Here is a 17464-nt window from a genome sequence, read left to right on the forward strand (position 1 = left end):
GGAATGGATGACATCCACTCACCAGCTTGATTTATGATCCATTTAATTACATAATTAGGAAATTTAATTACATTCCATTATTAGGAGGACTAATAAGCTAGCAATATATTTTATGTTTAATGTAGGGATAGATTATATCATCATAAATTAGGATTTACAGTCATTAAGTCTTTGTATTCTATTAAAGAGCAATTGCTCCTCTATGAATAATATCCGAAAAAATGTTCGTCACATATTTCATAAATTAGAACAGGAAACTGAAAAACCTGAGACCAAGGACAACGTCGGCATTATAACAGAAAACAAAGGCACCAACAATGCAAGGAATATCAGAGCTGAGGAAGCAACGGATTCAAAAAAATTGGCTGATTTCAAGATGCATAACCCAGAAATCGAAGGTAAACAAGTTTTGGAATTTTAGAATTGCTTTTAACTCAAATACCATAGCAAACATGAATCGTATATTCCTGCAAGGAAAACATAAATAAACACTTGACTTTATGTGCCAGAAATGTTATTAATGTACATAAAAAATTTAAAAACAAGAGTCTGTAGATGATATTAGTTGTTGTATTGCAGTCACTACTATATGTGGATGTGTATATAGTAACTTTTTGGGAAAATACAGGAGCTTTGTGTGGCACGGCACTGTGACTATAAAACTTTTTGTGGCACTGGAACTATTTTAATTTTCAAGACAGATTAAACATGTCTTTAAAATAGTAAGATAGGCCTTCATGTTAAAGATTGCTTACAATATCTCATTTTTATAGAAACAGATATGTCAGATAATGAAGTTCCACAACCAGTAGCAATTACAGCAACCACCAAAACCAAGACAGTTGATGACAGTAATTACGGACAGATACAGCTAGAAGACTTAATCGAGAAAGAATCTAACAAAGAGGAACAAACACTACAATATGTTGCTGAGGACACTGTTAAAATAAACACAAATAATTATACCAATGAACATGACAAGGTTCAAGATGAAGAAGCCAAAGATATTGAAGAAACAACAAAAATGCAGTTAGATGAGCAAAAAGTTCAGAAAACATCACCCACTCCTACCTTTGTTCAAGGAGACACTGATCAAATCTCGCAGCAAGAATTACTGCATATTGTTGAATCAGAAGTTCATTATGACAAGCACAGTAGCATACCAGAAATTGAACCTGACAGAAAGTCCACTATTGTTCAGGTTAGGCCTAACTTATATTGTTCATTATAACATTTCATTTGGAAGAACCAAAAATCAATCATTTTCCTAACTCATTATAAAAATTGTATTTATACTACTTATATTTCATATATTCAACCAGGAAACTGAAAAAACTGAGACCATCAGCAAAGAAACAGAGAATTTAGGTACAAATGATGCAAGTGAAATCAGTGCAAAGGAAGAAACAGATGTCAAAATATTGGCTGATTTGAAGATGCCAAAGTCAGAAATCCAAGGTAACTAGCTTTTGAAGCTTTAAAATCGATTTTGACTCAAAAACACTAACCAAAGAAAATCTCCAGTGGTAAAAAAATAAATAAAGCTTATCACAACTTCACATCAAAAGAAATATTATTTAATGTACTTAGAAATTTTAAAACAATTGTGTTTAGATTAAACTAGCAGTTTTACTTACTACTATAAGTGAAAGATAACATGTATACAGTAGTTCTTTGGAAAATACGTGCGAATTATGTCTGGAACTATTTTTATTTTACAGAGAACTTATGCATGCATTTAAATAGTAACATTACAGTAGTCATGCTAGTAATTGGATCCAATATCTAACTTTTAAGAGAAAAATGTCCCAGAAGATGAAGTTCCGCAACCAACAACAATTGCAGTAGTGGACATAACCAAAACAGTTGATGGCATTAAACAAGAACAGAGGAAACTAGAAGAAGACATTGCAAATAAAAAATCTAAAGAGGAACAAACACCACTATATGTTGCTGAGGACATCGCAGAAATAAACACGAATAGCTATACTGAAGAACATGACAAGGTTCAAACATCTGCTACCAAAGTAAAAGAATGGATTGAGGATGATAAAAGTTTTGGTCAACAGGAAGAAGTAAAAGCTATTGCAGAAACAAACAAAATACAGTTACCAAGGGAAGATGTCCAGAGAAGATCACATACTCTTGACTTTGTTCAACGTGACACTGACCATATCTCTCATCAAGAATTACCGCATGTTGAAGATTCAGAAGTTATCGATTATGTCAAGCACAGTTGCATACAAGAAATTGAACTTGACAGAAAGTCCACTATTGCTCAGGTTAGGCTTAAGTAGTATAACTGAGTAAAAATTTACATATATAACATCTCCTTTGAAAAAAGAAAAAATGAATCTTTTTCCAAACTTGTTATAGAAATTTTATACTCATATTACATAAATTCAACCAGGAAACTGAAGAACCTAAGCACAAGGACAATATCAGCACAGTAACAGAGAATTTAAGCACAAATGATGGAAGCGAAGTCAAAGGACAAGAACAAACAGGTGTCAAAACATTAGCTGATATAAAGATGCCAAAGTCAAAAATCGAAGGTAATTAAGTATTGAATTTTAGAATCAATTTAGACTTGAAGAAAACACTAATCAAAAGACACACTCCAATAATATAATGAAAATAAAACTAAGCTCAACTTTACATGAATGAAATATTATTTAATGTACAAAGAAATTTAAAATCAAGTGTGTTTAGAAGAAAATGGCAGTTTTACTCACCAGTACTATATGCGGATGATAACATGGACACAGTAATTCCATGACAAATATGGGAACTTTATGAGCCACTGGGACTATTTTTATTTGCAATAGATCTTATTCATGTATTTAAATAATAAGATAGCAGCCTTCATGTTAATGATTACTTTCAATATATAACATTCTTAAAAAAATGTGCCAGAAGAAGTTCACCAACCAATTGCAATTGCAGAGGTAGTCATAACTGAAACAGTTGATGACATTACAGTGAAAAAATCTAACGAAGAGGAAAAAGTCCAGACACTAGCACCCACTCCTGCTTTTGTTCACAGTGACATGGAACAAATCTCACAGGAAGAATTACTGCATGTTGATGAATCAAAAGTTATTGAATATGTCAAGCAAAGTTGCATACGAGAAACCGAACTTCAAAGAAAGTCCACTATTCCTCAGGTTAGGCCAAAGTGGTGTAAATGAGTAAAAGTTTACAAATATAACATCTCCTTTGCAAAAACCAAACATCAATCTTTTCCTAACTTATAGAAATTTCCACTAGGAAACTGAAAAACCAGAGACCAAGGACAATATCAGCAAAGTAACAGAAAATTTAGGCACCAACGATGCAAGGGAAATCAAAGAAGAGGAAGAAACAAATTCCAAAAAAATGGCTGATTTCAAGATGCAGGACTCAGAAATCGAAGGTAACTGGGTTTTGAAATTTTAGAATCCATTTTGACCCGAAAACTCTTACTAAGACAAACTCCAAGCGTATAAGGAAAATATTACTAAACACAACTTTCCATGAAAGCAATATAATTAAGTGTACATAGAAATTTAAAAACAAGTGTGTTTAGATGAAACTGGTACTCACTGCTACGTGTGGATAATAACAAGTACTCACTGCTACTCAAGAGAACTTATTCATGCATTTAAATACTAAGATAGCAGCCTTCACGTTAATGATTGGTTTCAATATCTAACTTCTGTAAAAAAGTTGTGCCAGGAGGTGAAGTTCGGCAATCAATAGCAACTGCAGTGGCTGTCATAACCCAAACAGTTGATGATAGTAAACTAGAACAGATACAGCTGGACAAAGACATTACAGAGAAAAAATCTAACAAAGAGGAACAAACACCACAATTTGTTGCTGAGGACACAGCAGAAATAAACACCACTAACTATAATGATGAAAATCAGAAGGTTCAAACATCCAATGTAGAAGTAAAAGAAGAGATTGAGGAGGATGAAAATTTTGGCCAACAGCAAGAAGTCAAAGCTATTGGAGACAACAAAATGCAGTTACCAAAGGAAAATGTGCAGACAATATCACCTACTCCTGCCTATGTTCAATGCAACACTGATCAAATCTTGAACAAAGAATTACTGCATGTTGATGAATCAGAAATTATTGATTATGTCAAGCAAAGTCGCATACCAGAAATTGAACTTGACACCACTATTGCTCAGGTTAGGCCTAAGTGGTGTAAATGAGTAAAAAATTTACATATATAACATCTTTGAAAAAAACAAACATCAACCGTTTTCCTAACTTGTTAAAGAAATTTTATACTTATATTGAATACATTCAACCAGGAAACTGAAAAACCAGAGACCAAGGACAATATCAGCAACGTAACAGAGAATTTAGGCACAGACCATGGAAGTGAAATCAGAGCAGAGGAAGACACATATGTCAAAAACTTGGCTGATTTGAAAATACCAGAGTCGGAAATCAAAGGTAATTAGGTTTTGAAATTTTAGATTCTATTTTGACTAGAAAATAAAAACAAAAGCTTATGTGCAAGAAATATTCGTTAAAGTACATAAAATTTTTAAAACAAGTGCGTTTTGATGACACTAGCAGTTGTACTCGCTACTATATGAGGATCAAATACGGGAGCCTTTTGTGGCACTTGAATATGGAATCTTATTGTGGCACTTGAATATGGAATCTTATTGTAGCACTGTCACTACATAACCTTATTGTGGCACTAGGACTATTTTTATTTTAAAGACAACTTTTAGATTCATTTGAATTGTGAGATAGCAGCCTTCATGTTAACCATTGGTTTTAGTATCTAATTTTTATAAAAACAAATGTGCCGAACTTCCACATCCAATAACAATTGCAGTAGTGGCTAGAACCAAATCAGTTGATGACAGTAATAAAGAACAGATACAGCTGGAAGACATTACAGAGAAAAATTCTAACAAAGGGGAACTAACAACAGAATATGTTGCTAGGGACACTACAGAAATAAATATCAATAGTTATACTGATTAACATGACAAGGTTCAAACATCTAATGCAGAAGAGAAAGGACAGAGGATGATGAAAATTTTGGTCAACAGGAAGAAGCCAAAGATATCAAAGAATAGCCACCAGAAATAAGAGAAAGACATAGACTAAATCCTTCATATGTATAGAGCAGATAGGGTTACTAATTTATAAATAGGAAAATACAAAGAGACGGACCTAAACTCGCTAAATGTAACAGCTTTAATAACAGAAATATAGTAAACAAAATGGGGAAATATCTAATACTCCCCCATCAAGCTGGTGACTATAAATCATATACACCTATCTAGTTACAAATATAATGATTAAGTAAAACACATATGCTAGTTGATCACTAGAATTTATGAACTCAATATACAATCTTTTCTTGAATAAAATCACAATCAATCACAATATGTTTGATTCTTTTTTGAAAAACAGGTTTTAAGCTAATATGAACAAAGCATGTGGACCCAATAGGGATACCAAAACGTGTCAGTCCGACCCGTTTATGCCATCCCAATTTCTAGCTCGCCAAAATCCGGTCGGGCTGGGCCAGCCCAACATATGAAAACGGGTTAGGAGCTTGAACCCGCCCCCGCCTACTTGTTTTCCAAAAAGAGAAGCATGTCTCAAAATGTCTAAGACCCCTTGCTCAACAAATTGCCATAAACAGCACACAACTGAAAATCCAATTTCTGCCACTTGGGTTTTTCTTCCTCTGAAATAGTACAGACATCTTTTGCAAGATGATCATGATATCCTTAACCAAGAAACCACAACTCCACAGAAACTAACCAAGATGAGTGTTTTTTCCAATGGTAATAGTAGGAGTAGCAGATAGAGAGGCAGTCAGCCAGCCCGTAGAAGCCATTCCAAAAAAAAACCTTACTTGAGAAGAAACCCTAGGTTAAAGCTATGGCATCGAAACAGAGAAACAATAGCAGAAACACTTCCAGGAGGCTTCGGCGAGACGAACAACAGTGATGGGGCGTGATTCCGGCGCCGGAAAGGCGGCGCATGGAGGACACATACTTGAAGGTCGCTAGAGAGAGGTGGCACGTGCAGAGGTTTCAGAAGCTGCGACTTTTGGGGATGGGTTGCACTCCTCAAGGCGCACCTAACCCTGACTTTGCCGGAGTGGATACGCTGACGATGACAGCAGCAGACGGTGGACAGGCAGCAAAGAACGACGAAGCCTGTGACAAACAGTGAAGATAAACCAGAGAAGATGTTCTGGTTCTGATACCTACTTGAAGAGATTTAGAGAAATAAAACAGTGAATTTTTATGTCACTGTTACACTTTTACCACACTATTTATATAGAGTACAAAGGGGCAGAATACAAAGAGTCAAGGCACAACCCTAATCCTAACCCTAAAGATGGGTTCCCATACATGAATAATAGTAAAACAAATATCATTACATTTCAATAGAGACAAGAACCTTAGGACCAAGAGAGTTGAAATGAGTGAGGCTAACAAATGATGTGCCTATGTGTACAACAGAAGCCATGGAACCAAATTTATGAAGATCCTCATATCATTTAAGAAATTCGTTGAAAATAACAGACTTTTGTGACCAGGCTTGTGACAGTGTTCAAACTTGTGACTCTCAGACCGGGTGATGGCAAGAAACAGTGGCTGGAAAAAGAAAACTAAAAATAATGCCGAAAATAACAAAGTTTTGAGAAAAAAAAAAAAAAAATTAGCATCGGCAAACAGTGGGTTTACCAGGGAGGCAAGGATTAACCCTAGCTCTACACAGAAAGAGACATAGGTTGAATCCCTAATGTTTATGAAGCACATATGGTTACATATTTATAAATAGGAAATTACAAAGAGATGGGTCTAAGACAGTTATATCTAACAACTTTAAAATAGAAATATAATAAATTGAATGGGAAATATCTAACAAATATATTCATAGAGAAAATAGAAACAAAAAACATAACTCTACATGCAAGAATATTATTTAATGGACAAAAAATAGGAAAAGTGTCTTTAGATGATAGAAGCTGTTTTAGTCAATCCTATATGTGGATGACAACATGTATATAGTAATTCTTTGGCCAAGTACGGGGACTTTTTAATGGCACTGTGACTATGGAATCTTTTGGGGGCACTTGGGACTATTTTAATTCTGTAAGAATTTATGCATGCATTTAAATGGTTAGATTCAAGTTAATGATTGCTTTCAATATCTCCTTTTTACAGAAACAGAGGTACCAGAGGATGAAGTTCCTCAACCAATAGCAGTGGCAGTAGAAGTTGAAACTGAAAGAGTTGCTGACATTAATCAAAAAGAGATACAGCCCAAAGAAGACATTACAGAGAAAAAATCTAACAAAGATGAACAATCATCACATTATGTTGCTAAGGACACTACAGAATTAAAAGCCAATAGCTATACTGATGAACATGACAAGGTTCAAACATCTCATGCTGAAGTAAACCAAGGGACTGAGGGTGATGAAAAATGTAGTCAAGAGGAAAACGCTAAAGGTATTGAAGAAATGAACAAAATGCAATTACATGAAGAAGAAGTCCAGATAAGATCATCCACTCCTCCCTTTGTTCAAGACGACACTGATCAAATCTCGCAGCAAGAATTACTACTAGTTGATGAATCAAAAGTTATTGACTATGTTGAGCAAAGCTGCAAACCAGAAATTGAACTTGACAGAAAGTCCACTATTGTTCAGGTTAGGCGTAACTAGCGTGAGTAAAAATTTTCAAACATAACATTTCCTTTGAACAAACTAAAACTCATTCAATTTTCTAACTTGTTATACAATTTTTATACTATAAATTCAAGCAGGAAATTGAAAAACCTGAGACCAAGGACAATGTCAGCATTCTAACAGAGAATTTAGGCACCAATGATGCAAGTGAAATCAAAGCAAAGGAAGAAATAGATGCTGAAAAATTAGCTGATGTGAACATGATACAGTCAGAAATTGAAGGTAACTTAGTTTTGAAATTTTAGAATCGATTTTGACTCGAAAATAAGAACAAGAAGACAAACTCCAATAATATATTCGTGCAAAGAAAATAAAAATAAACACAATGTTACATAAACAAAATATTATTTAATGTACATAAATATTTAAAAACAAGTGTCCTTAGATGTAGCAATTTTTCTCATTACTATTTCGGATGCTAACACATATATAGTAATTCTTTGGCCAAATATGGGAGCTTTTCATGGCACTGGGACTGTATTAGTTGTCTACAGAACATCAACATGACTTGCATATTCTTAGAATGTGAATTCTGCTAAACTCAAGCCCACAAAATCTACAATTAAGATGAATTTGCACCTATTTACATAGTATAAATGATGTTATGCTAAGGACTAGACATCTTGAGCTTAGAGTTAGATATTTGTGGGTGGGCGATAGCATGTGGTACAATAGGTTCAACAACTCTTGCTAGAATAGGTTTTGATACTATATTAGGAATTGAATTTTAAGCCTAACTAAACCTTACAGTACTAGTCAATAAAGTAAGGTTTGCACCCTTTTTATGCTATAATTTGATCATGTAACTAGTCAATGTAGGATCTCCAATACATAGTAACATATGCAACCTTTACGTAAATCATTGCTTTCAATAACTCAGTTTCATAACTTTCAGGTGTGCCAAAAGATGAAACTCCAAAACCAATAGCCAATGCAGTATTGCTTAGAACTGAAGCAGTTGAGAAGAGCAGTCAACAAGACAAACAGCTAGTAGCAGAGGTTGCAGACAAATCTATCAAAGAGGTGCAAAACCAAGAATTTATTATTGAGGGAAATGTAGAAATAAACATCAATAGTGAGGCTGAGGAAAAGGACAAAAATTCAACATTTAATGCTGAAAAGAAAGAAGGGACATCTCATGCCAATGGAAAAGAAGGGATTGAGGATATATTCAACCAAAAGGAAAAGGAAAAAGAAATTGAAGAAGCAACAAAAACACACTCAGTGGAGGAGGAAGAAATCCAGAGAAGATCACCCCCTCCTGCCTTTGTCCAAGGTGATACTGATCAAATTCAGCACCAAGAAACATTGCATATTAATGAATCAGAAGTGATTGATAATGCCAAGCTGAGCCACATCCCAGAAATTGAACTTCATGAAAAGGCCATTGTTGTTCAGGTTAGGCATTAGTGAAGTAAACAAATAAAAATTTACATATATATTTGCTTGTTGTGAACAAACAAAAATCATTTACTATTCCAACCTGCTATGCAAATTTTAATCTCATACTTGTATATATTCACCAGAAAAGTGAAAAACTAGAAACCAAGGACAATTTTGACAGAGTAAGAGAGAATTTAAACAAGGCTGAAAGTGAAAACAGAGCAGAGGAGGGAATAGATGTCAAACAATTGACTGATTTGGAGATGCCAAAGTCAGAAACCGAAGGTAAACATCTTCAGAAATTTTGTAGATGTCAAAGTGTATATTTAAGCAAGGAAAATAAAAATAAACACATGATTTTACCTGAAACAAAAATTATTTAATCCGCATAAGAATAAAAAAAATTAGCATCATGAGATAACACAGACAATTTTACTCAACCATATGTGGATGATAAATAAGCATATTAATTTTTTAGGCCAATATAGGAGTCTTTTTTGGCCCTGGGACAAAATTACTGTATTAAAATAGTAATATATGCAGCCATTGTGTAAATGAATCCTTTGAATGTCTATTTTTGTTATAGCAGGTGTGCCTGAAGATGAATCTCTCCAACAAATGTCTGACACAGTATCTGTTGAAAAGGAAGCAGTTAGTGTGAGTCAAGAAAAGAGACAGCCACAAGAAGAATTTATTAAGAAAGTTGACGAAGAGGTTGAGACACCACAGTATTTTATTGAGGATAGGGAAAAATTAGAAACCGCAAATGACACAGAGGAACAAGAAGAGGTTCCAACATCTCAGCCTAAAGAGAAATCAGGAAACAAGGATGATAACAAATTTGAAGAAGAACAAGAAGAAAAAGGGATTGAAGAATCAACAAAAACACAATTACAAGATGAAGACATCAGGACAACATTGCCCATCCAAACCTCGGTCCAAGGTGATTTTGATCAAATTTTGCAGAAACAAACAGTGCATGATAATGAATCAAAAGGGATTGGTAATGCCGAGAGGAGTTGTACGCAAGAAATTGAACTCAATGGAAAATCCACTATTGTTGAGGTTAGGCAGTAGTGAAGTAACAGCTCAAACTTTACGTATTTATCAGCTTGGTTTGACAAATCTATTCTTATATCCTCTGCATTGAACCAGGAACCTGAAACCAAAGACAATGTCAACATAGTAAAACAAGAACATGCAGATAACCAATCTGAAAAATCAAGCATTCAAGGAGTCACTACTACATATAATATAACAGAAGAAGGACTCGTCAAGTCGGAAAGCAACAGAGAAATAAGTGAAGTGCACATTGATGAACAGGATGCAGTAAAATCATGCTCAAGAGAGAATTTACACAACAAAAATGCATGTGAAATCAGAGTAGAGAAAGCATCAGAGGCAAAACAATCAACTTATGTGGAAATACAAGAGTCAGAAACCCAAGGTAATTATTACGTTGAAAATTTTTTGAATCGAAAGACGCTCAAAAACCTAAACAGAATAAAATCAATGCATATATTCATGTCAAGAAAAGAAAATAAACCCAAGACTTTAGATGAAATAAAAATTCTGTAACCAACATAAAAATTAAATAATTAGTGTCTTTGATGACAAAAAATTTATTCACTTACTATAAGAGGATGAAAACATATAATTTTGTGGCTTACTAAAGCAACTTGTTGTGACATTGGGACAATTTTAATTTCCAAGAAAAACAAATAGATGTAGTTAATTAGTGAGATACTCAATTGTGCGTAAATGATTGCATTAAATATGTCATTCTTTGTAACAATAGATGAGCCTGAAGATAAAGCCTTGAAAAGAAAGCTCAATTCATCATCAAATGGAAATGAAGCACTTGATGAGAGTAGTTTAGAAGAATTTACAGAGAACTTTAACAACGATGCGCAGACTCCACAGCGCAATACAAAGGTGAATGCAGAAACAAACATTACGACTTATCCTGACAAACAGCAAGAGTTTCCAGCATGTCATGCCAATGAGAAACAAGGGATTCAGGATAAAGGAAAATTCGAAGAAGAAGAAGCAGAGGAAATTGAAGAATCAATAGAAAAACAGTTACCAGAGGAAGAAATCCAACACACATTGCCCACTCCAACATCTGTCCAAGATAATATTGATCAAATGTCTCAGCTACAAACATTGCATGATGATGAAATAGAAGTGATTGATAATGCCAAGAGCTGTATGCCAGAAATTGAGCTTGATAGAAAGTCTATAGTTGTTAAGGTTAGACAGTATTGAAGTAAAGTAAAAAATTACATACATATTAGCTTGCTATAAACAAAAAAATATAATTTATTTTCTTAACATGTTATACAAGTATACTCATATTGTAAATATTGTATAGGAATCTAAACAACAGGAAACCAAGGCAAATGTTGACTTAGTGAAAGAAGAACAGGCAGACAATCAATCAGAAGAATCAAGTGTGCAAAGTTTCATTACAAATTATATAATAGTTGAAAGACATACGACATCAGAAAGCAATAAAGAATTAAGTGATGATGTTAACCCTGATGGACAGAAGAAAGTAGAATCACACTTGGTGGAGTTTTTAGAGATTAAGGATGCCAGTGAAATCAGAGCAAAAGGAATACACTCCAAACAACTGACCGATGTGGAGATACAAAAATCAGAAACTGAAGGTGATTGTATTCTGAAATTTTAGCATCGAAAATATGACCTGATAACGAAAAAACAAGAAACAAACACAATGCATACATCCATTTCCTGCAAAGAAAAACAACACAACTTTAGATGAAAGAAATTTTCTCCAATTCACATTAAAAAATTATGGTGTCTTTAGATGACAAACACTTTTTTTCACTTCTGTATGTGAGTTTAAATACTAATTTTGCCATGCTATAAAGAAGATTCTTATAGTTGTTTTATAGGAAGATACGCAATCTTAATGGAAATTGAAGCATAAAGTGCTTATTACCCTTCCAAGTAGCTTAGCTATTGTGTTTTGTTGAGTTCAATGTATACCATGAAATTGTAATGTTATAGTTGTTCTCTTCAGAATAATTTCTTTTATTTATTACCTTTATAATCATTACTGTTATAAATAGATGCATATGTTGAGTGGTAAATCTTGTAAACAGGGGATTATTAGGATAAAAATATCCTAATATCTCTAGTAACTAAGAAAAATATTCCCGGAATCTATACATTCACTCCATATGACTTTCTTCCCCTTTATAAGAAAATGTGATTGCTATAAATAGAGGAGTTGAGAATGCAATTATCATTATTGTAATCAATAAAAATATTTATTTTCTCCCTTTAGTTGTAAACTCACCCAAACATATTCAGAAAACAATATTTTTTTTCTCTTCTCACAATGATTTACTTCAATATCTCATATCTACAACAATAGGAATGGCTGAAGATAGAGGAATGCAAACAATGTCCAGCACAACATCAGTCAAAAATGATGCATTTAATGAATGTTGTCAAGAAGAGATTCAACCACGAGAAGAATATGCTGAGACGCATATCAAAGAAGTGAATATGCCACACTATGAATTTTATATGCAAAAACATATTCCTGAGGTGTGAGCAAACTACAACAAACAAAAGTAGAAAATAAAACCTTTCATTTTCACACTTGTACAACTATTTGACCATTCACACACAAAGGACATTATTTCTTGTCATTGAAATAAAACATCTTCAACCTCTGACACAGTATTTGCTGAAACAGGCATATGGGGTACAGGAAGATACATGTCAGATCAGGGTGGAAAATGAACAGAAATTTAAATCCCAGCTGGCATCACTAATCAAGGAGACCACATTCATAGATAATCTGTACTCAGATGGAGAGATAGAAAAAACAAACCCCAGTAATGATGTAGAGAAAGACGTGAATCCACAGTCACACAACAAGGAGAAATTAGAGATCCACGATGATAGTAAATTCAATGAAGAGGAAGCAAACGGAATTGAAGAAATGACAAAAATAAAATTACTAAACTCAGCAACGGACAGTATGTGCTCAAAACTCACAAATTTCATTACTTTTAGTCAGATTCATTTTGCCTTAGGACCCTAAACCCTAAACAACAAAGAGTTGAAATTTTATGTTTTCCAAACTCCATGCTTATCAGAATCAATAAAAGATAATATTTTAGCAGTTGAAAAATCTCAGATAAACAATGACAGGTCCACCAGAAGAAGTCCAGCCAAAATTGCCTGATCCTGCAACTGTCCAAGGTGACACTGGTCAAATCTTACAGCAACAAACACTTGCCGCAGATGCATCAGACACAATTGATAACAACATGAGAAAAATTCCAGAAAATGAACTTGACAGAATGTCCACTAGTGTCGAGGTTGACAGCATGTGCATTTGCTGAGAAAAAAGAAATCATTTATTTCCTTATTATTGAAACTTATATTGTATTTATTGAAATAGGAACCTGAAACCAAGGCAAACATCAACATAGAAGAAGAAGAAGAAGAAGAGCAATCAGACAAACAATCACACGAACCTAGCATGCAAAGTCTGATTACAGATTACATAACAGTGGAAGGCCATTTAGCATCAGAAAACAGTTCAAATATGAATGAACAGAAGACAGTAAACTTGCAGTTGGTAGAGAATTTAGGGATCAAGTATGCAAGTAAACCGACCACAGAGGAAGTAACAGATGCCAAACAACCAACTGGCGTGGAGGTAGAAAAAACAAAAAATGAAGGTAATTATGTTCTGAAAGTTTACCATAGAAGTTGCCTTGATAACAAAAAACAAGAACCTGAAAAGAAAAACAATACATGACTTCAGATGAAGGAAATAATCTTTAATCCACATACAAAAATAGTTTCCTTAGATGGAAAAAAATATTATTCACATTTGTGTGTAGATGGTAAAATATAAGTAGTAGTTTTGTGTCCCCATGAAGAGTTTGCTGTAGTACTAGGACTTTTTAATTTTGAAGAGAACATGAACATTTTGTATTAAGATAGAAACATATGTAGCCTTGCGTAAATGACTTCTCTTAATATCTCATTTGTGCTTGAATAGTGTGTTTGATTTTAAAGCAAAAACATTAACCAATGCAGAAATGATCGAAAATGAAACACTTGATGAGAGTAATCAAGAAGAGATGCAAGCAGAAGAAGATTTTTCAGGGACACATACCAAAGGCAAGCAGACACCACAATCCAGCATGGAGAATGTAAATTCAGAAGGAATGGAAATAACTGAAAGTAGTACAAAGTCAAGTTATGCCGAGGAAGAACAAGAACAGGTTATAAACCCATACACTATAGAAAATTCAGAAATCAAGGATGGTACAAAAATCAAGCTAGAAGAAGCATCTGATATAAAAGAAGCCACAGGTATTGAATTACATAAGCTTAAAACAGAGAGTAGTTATGTTTTGATAACTTTCTTTTTACTTTTACCCAATGCGATGTCATCCAAAAACCAAATACCAAAGTTAAGTTTCTTGAAAAAAAAAAATCCTACATGACATTTTGAATCATTTAAAAGTTTTGAAGAAAACGTATAAATGTACTAAAAATGAACTATATTAGCCAATCTCAGGTAGTAGATTGCGTTTAACATCTTACTTGTATAATGACAGATGAACCTGTGACTAAAGCCATCTCAGTTTTATCTACGATACCATCTGTAAGAATTTGGATAGTTGATGAAAGCATTCAAGAAAAAATACAAAAGGATGTTCAAACCTCAGTGATCAATACCAAAGAGGAGCAGAGACCAGAAAATGATTTTGTAAGGAACATGGAAGTTCAAGAGGTTTGACTTCACTTAACAAATTAAACTAGATATTGATATATACCACATTGCATGTCAGACTTGCACATCTTAATTTAATGTTTATCTAGAAAACCAAGTATTCATCTTCCCAACGTACAAATATCTTTGAGTTCTGATGCAATTTTATGTTAAATTAGGCATGTGATTTAAAAAAGGGGCCAGGCAACACCTCTGTGGAAAATGACGAGAAGGTCGAAGTCCAATCTGAAGCAAATAACCAGAAGACCATTAAAAAGAATCCAAATTTAGAAGAACTGGAGACTGCAGAAATAAGTCCAAGTAGTGATACTAAAGAACTTGGAAAGGAACATGAAGTTGCAAAACTTGGAGGTGTCTCTGAATCTGTATCCATAGATATCACAAAACAAATAGACACGGGGAAACTGGAAACTCAAGAGGCCGAAACTGGTTTATCGGACAACACAAAAGAAGATAAAGCAGGAGAAGAATTCGAAAAAATAAGCCCATCATCTAGTGTTGGTGTCATATCCAAAGACTCTCAAGACACTAGCACCAAAGTTTTGCACAAAAAATCTCACGGCATTCTGTCAGGTGTAGGATCAAAGGTGAAGCACTCAATTTCCAAAGTGAAGAAAGTCATTACGGGCAAGTCTTCACGCCCCAAGACACCGCCATCGTAAAAATAAAAAATAAAAATAAGGGCTCATTACACAACTACATGCTGTTGTTGAAAATAGAATATACACATGTTTGGGAATTTTAGAGGGTTTATTTCTTATGTTTGAATAATTGGATTGATTTGTTTCATTGATGTATTGTTTGGTTTGTCATTGGTTTTGAAATTTGATCTTACGGAGGATCTGCTATCCTTCCAAATCGGTGTAATGTATTATATGGATTTAGCATTTATTTCAAAACATGGGCACAAATAGTTGGTAATTGAGAACAGAAGGAAAGGGTAAAGTAGGTTGTGGAAACAACATTTTGAAGAGAAGAAAAATGAGAAAGCACTACCAAAGGGACACCTGATAAGAATCATTAGACACTACCAAAACATCGAAAGAACAGAGCAAACTGACGAAATTGCAGTTCTTAACTTTGTTTTCACCAGAACCAAATGGAAAAGTGAGAAAATTTTGCCATAGAAGGAATAAAGAACATACCTGACTCAAACACCGCCACCTGTACCTTTCAACGAATCAATGGTGGGTCAACAGGAAATAATAGAGAGCTGTGTTGGTGCGCGTGTTTTTCGTGGTTAATATACTATTTAAATAGAATTATACATTCCTACTTACAGTTTAAATATAGTTATTTAATAGCGAATAATAAGTTTTGAATTTTATAAAATTTTATAATTAATTATGATATTAAATTAATTTTAATGTTAATTATTATTAATGTAGTGTTATTTTTATATAAAAGATAAAAGTATTCATAAATATTATACAATTATAATTTATAATTTTTTAATGTATATAAAAAATAATAAAATAATTTTAACATAATAATACCATTAAAATAATTAAATAATAAAATTTAATGTCATCAAATTTGATGTCCTATTTAATAATTAAACTTAATTAAATTAAAACATCACACAATATAATATAATGAGCGAAGCTTTAGAGTATTAACGTCACTCCATATAGTTATCCAAAAATACTCAGAGGAAACCAAGGCACACCAAGATGCCAATACAAAACAAGGTACAAAGATCGACAGTAAACGATTAATACTCAAAAACAGAATGATACATGGGTCACGACCCTAAAAGAAAGCTGGAATCCAACCCAGAGAGACTAAGCAGCGGAATCACTATTGTCCTGTTGACCACGAGTAGTTCTCGCATATGCTCCCATCAATAAATTGATGATCATCGCAAAGAGAGAATACCACACACATAACAATCAAACAAACAAAGAGTAAGATAAAGCAGAAAATGGTTTATCATAAAGGTACATACAATTTCACAGTCCAAGATGCATACGTCAACCAATCATGTTATGACTTGCAAACAATACACTAAGACTCAAGATGTGACTCATTTGGATACATATAATTAGTCGGATTCCTTGCACTTATGGTGGCCTTTCCTACTATATCGAGCTAATTGTTAAAGTGTTTCTTTCCCCCACACACAAGGTTAGTCCTTAAAGTGTTTCAGGCATCCTGCTACTCTCACCACTCAAGTCAGTACGCTCTACGTGAGCTCTACGTGAGACTAACTGACTCTTTAGAGTGTCAGGATGCAATCCTTACCTTGAATCCTTACTAAATTATATAAATGGGGCACCACCATGAACTCCAACTAACAGGGATCATAGAATTACGTCCCGACCAACTGAGGCACCACCATGAGGTCTCACCTAGAGGCTCATGGAATTTCGCCCTAACCAATGAGGCACCACCACGAAACTATCGTGGAATTATGCCCTAACCACACCAATAACATGTTCCATTCATCAAAATTACATTCGTGCTCATACCAATTCCATTTCACTTTTGTAATCAACCATACCACACATGCCACATGCCAATATTATGTCAACTTATCAATTCCAATC

The 17464-nt window shown here is 33.9% G+C and overlaps 1 protein-coding gene across 23 annotated transcripts in view; it reads left to right on the forward strand.

Annotated features, from left to right (window-relative positions):
• LOC114184829 (titin) overlaps positions 1 to 15836 on the forward strand; it is a 44694-nt gene extending 28858 nt beyond the window's left edge. For 6 of the 23 annotated variants that reach the window (XM_028072144.1, XM_028072156.1, XM_028072160.1 and 3 more), the window contains 24 exons: positions 254 to 398; positions 774 to 1201; positions 1323 to 1458; positions 1813 to 2282; positions 2411 to 2555; positions 2917 to 3167; positions 3271 to 3415; positions 3709 to 4181; positions 4308 to 4452; positions 7209 to 7696; positions 7810 to 7957; positions 8631 to 9133; positions 9262 to 9403; positions 9705 to 10183; positions 10274 to 10565; positions 10917 to 11371; positions 11493 to 11790; positions 12525 to 12700; positions 12852 to 13137; positions 13313 to 13482; positions 13566 to 13848; positions 14213 to 14491; positions 14740 to 14915; positions 15074 to 15836. In XM_028072144.1, the coding sequence (XP_027927945.1) occupies positions 254 to 398; positions 774 to 1201; positions 1323 to 1458; positions 1813 to 2282; positions 2411 to 2555; positions 2917 to 3167; positions 3271 to 3415; positions 3709 to 4181; positions 4308 to 4452; positions 7209 to 7696; positions 7810 to 7957; positions 8631 to 9133; positions 9262 to 9403; positions 9705 to 10183; positions 10274 to 10565; positions 10917 to 11371; positions 11493 to 11790; positions 12525 to 12700; positions 12852 to 13137; positions 13313 to 13482; positions 13566 to 13848; positions 14213 to 14491; positions 14740 to 14915; positions 15074 to 15577 (7017 nt within the window). In that variant the 3' untranslated portion in view covers positions 15578 to 15836. Of the gene's footprint in view, positions 1 to 248; positions 399 to 773; positions 1202 to 1322; positions 1459 to 1812; positions 2283 to 2410; positions 2556 to 2916; positions 3168 to 3270; positions 3416 to 3708; positions 4182 to 4307; positions 4453 to 7208; positions 7697 to 7809; positions 7958 to 8630; positions 9134 to 9261; positions 9404 to 9704; positions 10184 to 10273; positions 10566 to 10916; positions 11372 to 11492; positions 11791 to 12524; positions 12701 to 12851; positions 13138 to 13312; positions 13483 to 13565; positions 13849 to 14212; positions 14492 to 14739; positions 14916 to 15073 lie in introns of those variants that run through there. The other 17 variants (XM_028072152.1, XM_028072146.1, XM_028072145.1 and 14 more) reach the window with 17 other exon arrangements.
• Positions 15837 to 17464: the final 1628 nt, after the last annotated feature.

The sequence above is a fragment of the Vigna unguiculata genome, chromosome 5 (assembly GCF_004118075.2).
Source record: "Vigna unguiculata cultivar IT97K-499-35 chromosome 5, ASM411807v1, whole genome shotgun sequence".
Taxonomy (NCBI): domain Eukaryota; kingdom Viridiplantae; phylum Streptophyta; class Magnoliopsida; order Fabales; family Fabaceae; genus Vigna; species Vigna unguiculata.